Here is a 6,000-nt window from a genome sequence, read left to right as displayed (position 1 = left end):
ACCTCCACGTTGAGAAGCACTTTGCCCTTCCCATTCTAGCATATGTCTAGAACACTCCATCTAGTGTCGCAAACTTGTCCTCTTGCCCCCTCTGCCCTGGCACCTTCCCTCCCCACACCAGTAAGTCTGAGAAGGTCCCTGTGTCTTCTACTTTTCCTTTTCCAGCATATGGAGACAAAAGTGATTATATCCCGGATGTTAATCCGCCATGTTGACCTTTAATAACCCCAGTCCCATGAATACCTCCTGATTCCTAGGATTTTTTTTTTAAACTGTCCTTAGCATAAGAACATGTCAACCTTGATGCTATTGCCCACATTGTAGGCTATGAAGCATACGGCATTCTCACCTGTTCCGGAGGGCTGCCTTTAATTGTCTTGCACAGAGCAGTATACTCTTTCCTTACGGTATATAAGGCCAGGGTCTGGGGAGTAACAGTGCAGAAATTTATCTGCTTGCCGCCGCCCAAGGCCACGCTTCTGTCTACCACATCCTCCAATAACACCCCTATTACCTACAGACTGGATTTGTCTGTCTCGTTCTTTGGTTTCTTGACTCCTTCGCGTTTGGGGGCTGCTTTGCATATAAAGCCCTTTCACAGAACACAGCACCATGCTAGTACAATACGCTGTAGATTCTCCCTCCCTCCCCCTCTCTCTCATATACTCATATATTTTATGTTGAACCAATATGAGGCATTGCTCAAATTTAAGTCATATTAAAGTTCTAGGCTAGTTTTGAAAACAGAAACTGATTGGAAGCAGAGGTTTTCAAATACCCCACATACACTACTAGAAGGCTGTACATTTAAGAGAGGGCCATCTAGGAAGCAATAATAGGCATTAGAACAACAACAAAACAACAAAACAAAACAGAAACAAAAACAACTTAGGAAACGGCCCTCCCTTCACGTTTTTTCTATCCCATCGACAAAGGCGCGCTGTCCTTAGCTGCGATGATTTTGTCTCGCCTCCAAAAAGACGCCCACGCACTGCTATGTTGAGCACCCAAGTGAGGCTACGGTTCCTGCGGTCACAGAGGGCAGGGAGGCTCAAGCACCTCCAAAACCCCGAGCCCTGGACAGCTCCCCAGGCCCTTCCCGCGGCGCGAGGACAAGAGGTCCCCGGGGCCCTCGGGGGAGCGGCGCCCCCTCCTGGTTCCAGCAGCGCTGCGGCCGCGCCCCACCCAGGCCCGCGAGACCAGCGGGACAGTCCGCGCCGCGGGAGACCGACTGGGACGAGCCGCGACCCACGCAGGCGCGCTGAGGCCGGGGCAGGGGCGGGCCCGGCTGGCGCGGCCGGCCTGCGGTTGAGGCCCTGGCGGGGGTGGGCCGGGCCAAGCCGGGCAGGGCCGGGGCGGGGCCGCTGGCGTTTCCGTTGCTTGGATCAGTCTAGGTATAGCTGCCCGATCCTTCAGCGTCCGCATCTCGGCGTCGCCCCGCGTACCGTCGCCCGGCTCTCCGCTGCTCTCCCGGGGGTTCGGGGGCACTTGGGTCCCACAGTCTGGGTGAGTGGTCGCAGCCCGGGGAGGGGGCTTCTTCTGGAGAGGGGAGCGTGGTCGCGGGGCACTGGATTCGCGCGGACGCTCGGCCGAGAGCTGTCCCGGTAGCTGCGAGAGGGCGGGTCGGCCCCGTGGCGGGGCCCTCCGGGCTGTCTGAGCGCCGCCGGGTTCCGGCGGACCTGCGCTTGGGGAGGGCACGAGTTGCAAATGGCGCGCTAAGCCCGAGGTTTCTTCTCTTTTGCAGTCCTGCTGCACCTTCCCCTGACCTGAGTAGTCGCCATGGCACAGGTAAGGCCGTGCGCCCCGCACTGCGCTGGATTTACCCACAACTTTGTATGCTGCGACGAGGGCCTTTTAGGATTTGTCTGAAAGCCAAAAAGTTTAGGAGGAAACGCAACCTGCTTTCGGGACATTGCTTCCACCTTTCTTGTTCCCCCTTTGCTTCCCTGCCCCCTTTTCTGTGTCCCGGTTCTTCCCGCTGAGCGCCCTCCGGAACCAGCACCGACGCCGCCAAGCTGCCTTCGCGCGCAGCAGCTGGTGACGTGGCCGGATTTGTGTGCGCTCCCTTTTCATGAGTGAATGTGTAAAAGTGGGCCTTCCCCAAAATCCAGAGAGTAGCTCAAATTAGAACCGGAGCAAGAACAGCTCATCGTGGTCATGTGAGGCGAACGCATTTCCCCCCTCCCACCCCGCCCCCCGACTTCCTTTATTTTTTTTCCGCAAAGTTTTCTGTATTTTAATACTGTGATTGAGCATTGGCTTTTTCCAGTTGCCCAGCCCAGTTTTACTAAAACTGTAGGTCGTAGGCTCTGATTTTTGTTTTTTAATCCAAAAGATTAAACACATGCGCTGTTTTTCTTAAGCAATGAACTCGTGGAACGAGTTCTCAATTGAATTTGCCTTGGGACTGTTTCAGAAATTGATAATCTACTACAGGCTTTCTTTACTGTTTTTTTTTTTTTCCTTTTTTTTTTGAGACGGAGTCTCACTCTGTCGCCCAGGCTGGAGTCCAGTGACGTAGTGATCTCGCTCACTACAACCTCTGCCTCCCGGGTTCAAGCAATTCTCGTGTCTCAGCTTTCCAAGTAGCTGGGATTACAGGCGCCCCACCATGCCCAGCTAATTTTGTATTTTTAGTAGGGGCGGGGTTTCACCATGTTGGCCAGGCTGGTCTCAAACTCCTTGCCTCAAGTGATCCTCCCGCCTCGGCCTCAGGACTGTAATCCCACTGCGCCTGGCTTCTTTACTGTTATTAATGTTTATCAAAAATGTAGGAAAGAGAAGATAGTTTAAGGTCTTTAAATATTGACCATGTTATACAGTCTTTTGTGAATAAGATACCAGGGCTTAAAAACTCCAAAACTGATTTCACAGATCTTGTCAATCTAACTGGCTTGTCAGAGTCCAGATAGTTTTTTTTAAACAAGTGTTTTAACTGCTAAAACAATGCTGTCTCTTATTTATAGTTCACTTTTTATCAGATTGACTTATCAAAATTGAAAAAGGTTTCTTGGTCCTTTCCAAGTGAAAATGGGAGGATTAAGATTAGTTGATTACTTTATGAAACTTACACAGTGATCCCATTCTTACCTCCTCTTTTGCACTTAAATGTTACAGTAAACCAATTCTCATATTACTTCAAGTGGAAAGTTTGGTTTAAGTTCTTCTCCATTGAAAGGATACTTTTATGTGGAATTAACTTTCCTGAGTAATATTTTTCCTATCTTGATATGCTGCTGTGGTGATGTACATGAAGATTTAACAAGCATCGAATAATAATTCCCTCTATCTTTGCTCATTTAGCAGTTTCTTGAATCTCTTGTAAGTTCCCCAGTGATGTCTGAGGGTCCATCAATTCCTTTTCATTATGTAGACTGTTTACCCAAATAGTATAAGTGAACATATTTTCCAGTTGTGGACATTAATTTTAATAATTTCAAAGAATGATTAGTATCATAAAGGCCATGTGTATAGAAAACCTAGGAGAATGGTGGTTTGCATATAAAATTATGTACCTGAGCCCTATGACAATATAACACCAAGACTGTTTTCTATCAAAACTACAGTTTTTACTAATCATAAAAGTTACAAGTATTCAAAATGAGAGACAAGACACCTAAACTCCAAGATTTCAGTCCTGAATGCAATAGTACCAGATTTTCAAGTTACATAAGTGAGCTGCATAAACACTACTAATTTCAAGTGTACCCTGTAAGAAACACATGGACATACTTGCGTTGTTTAACCACACAGTGTCATATCAATAAACACCAAAGTATCTGAAAAAAAAAAAAAAAAAGAAAGTTACAAGTAATGTTTTAAAAAAGATACAGAGTGTTAAATTTTGTTCTAGTTTTGTTACTATTTTTGGAAATCATGAAAGTAAAACATTTTGTTAAAATATTTAGTATTGGCCAGGCATGGTGGCTCATGCCTGTAATCCTAGCACTTTGGGAGGCTGAGGCACGTGGATCACGAGGTCAGGAGTTCGAGACCAGCCTAACCAACATGGTGAGACCCCCGTCTCTTCTAAAAATACAAAAATTAGCTGGGCGTGGTGGTGCACAACTGTAATCCCAGCTACTCGGGAGGCTGAGGCAGGAGAATCACTTGAACCTGGGAGGCGGAGGTTGCAGTGAGCTGAGATCGCGCTGCTGCACTCCAGCCTGGGCAACAGTGAGACTACGTCTCAAAAAAAAAGTTTAGTATTAAAGTTGGGTGCGGCGTCTGAGCAGTAAGAATGTCATGAAGGCAAAACTAGGCTACGTAATTGTTCATTAGAAGCTTCATGAACATCAGAATTTTTTTTATTTTTTATTTTTTATTATATATATATTTTTATTATACTTTAAGTTCTAGGGTATGTGTGCACAACGTGCAGGTTTGTTACATATGTATACATGGTGCCATGTTGGTGTGCTGCACCCATTAACTCATCATTTACATTAGCTGTATCTCCTAATGCTATCCCTCCCCCCTCCCCCCTGCCCACAATAGGCCCCGGTGTGGGTGTGTGATGTTCCCCTTTCTGTGTCCAAGTGTTCTCATGAACATCAGAATTATCTCTATGGTATATGTTTAAGTTACAAGGTTTGATCAGAAATATTTTCGGTTGGTTTAAAATTATTATAATAATTTTAAAAAGCCCTGTGCCGAGCAAGAAGGATAAATGTAAATAAATAAATTTGAGATGAAACTCCTTCCAGAGGAGCTGACTGGATATTGATTGCATCTTTTCATGCCATTCATTTTTTAAAGTCAAGTCTCTCTGGAGCTAATGTTCACTTTTGGGATCTTAGATCAGGGTTACCTGTTTACCCGTGGCCTGTGCTGCTCCTGGTGATTTCTCTTGGTTCCTTATCTGTTTAACTCTTAAGTTCATTTTGGCTGCTGAGAAAGAACTAGATCAAAAACTACTTGGTTGCTTTGCAAGCCACTGAGCAATTCATTGGCATTCAGCAAACCCTGATTTCCTTATCTAATATCCAGTTCTCCTTGGAAGGCCTACATAGGTGATCAAGCTAGTTACAGGCAGGCAGTCCGGCTTTCTTCTTTTAATGACTTAGAAGTTCAAAATGGTAAAAATATAACAGTGCTTTTACAGCATAGATTCATTCCTGAAATACATTTTATTCATATAACCTTCATACTATTCTAAAATTTCACAAATGCATCTGTTTTTTAAAAATTAGGGCTCCTAAGACCTTTGCTTTAAGTGCTTCTTAGACCCAGTCTTTCAGTTTAGTTAGTTTACATAATATGTAAACATATCATCAATTGATTAATTGCAAGGAATTATACTCCTGGCTTCATTTCTTTGGACACTAGTTTTTTGGTTTTTTTTTTTCTCCCCCGAGATGGAGTCTCGCTTTGTTGTCCAGGCTGGAGTGCCGTGGCGCGATCTCAGCTCACTGCAACCTCTGCTTCCTGGGTTCAACTGATTCTCTTCCCTCAGCCTCCGGAGTAGCTGGGATTAGAGGCATGTGCCACCACGCCTGGCTAATTTTTGTATTTTTAGTAGAGACGGAGTTTCGCCATGTTGGCCAGGCTAGTCTCGAACTCCTAACCTCAAGTGATCCTTGTGCCTCGGCCTCCCAAAGTGCTGGGATTACAGGCATGAGCCACTGCGCCTGGTGGGACACTAGTTCTTAACTGTTCTCTTTTTCATCCATGCATGCATTCATGAATGCATGAGGCTTTTGCATTTTCACTATGTGCCAAGTATTGTTAAACATGAGCGCAATGGGAAATGGATCTAAGATTTATTGATATAATAGATGCATTGCCAAGTCTTTTGTGTGCATTATTTAGTCCTCATAACATAGTTTTGGAAATAGGTATTATTATTTTTGTTTCACAGAAGGGGAAATTGAGGTTACTTAGCTGGCATTCTTTGTATGGGACAAAGGAGGGAAGCCATCATACAGAGAGGCAACAACAGCAAATAAATACTTAGGGGTGTAAAAGAGTTTGGCATGATGGAGTGAAACTGCAGTGAGG

At 45.4% G+C, this 6,000-nt stretch overlaps 1 protein-coding gene across 1 annotated transcript in view; it reads left to right on the top strand.

The window, feature by feature from the left end:
- The first annotated feature begins 1,375 nt into the window (after window positions 1-1,375).
- The window catches only part of ANXA5 (annexin A5), a 29,244-nt gene continuing 24,619 nt past the window's right edge, over window positions 1,376-6,000 (top strand). Inside the window, 2 exon segments of the mRNA NM_001009099.1 lie at window positions 1,376-1,506; window positions 1,745-1,788. Coding sequence (NP_001009099.1) covers window positions 1,780-1,788 — 9 coding nt within the window. The 5' untranslated portion in view covers window positions 1,376-1,506; window positions 1,745-1,779.

Source organism: Pan troglodytes, chromosome 3 (genome assembly GCF_028858775.2).
Source record: "Pan troglodytes isolate AG18354 chromosome 3, NHGRI_mPanTro3-v2.0_pri, whole genome shotgun sequence".
Taxonomy (NCBI): domain Eukaryota; kingdom Metazoa; phylum Chordata; class Mammalia; order Primates; family Hominidae; genus Pan; species Pan troglodytes.
Note: the sequence above shows the minus strand (reverse complement) of the source record. Positions and strands in the feature narration are given on the sequence as shown.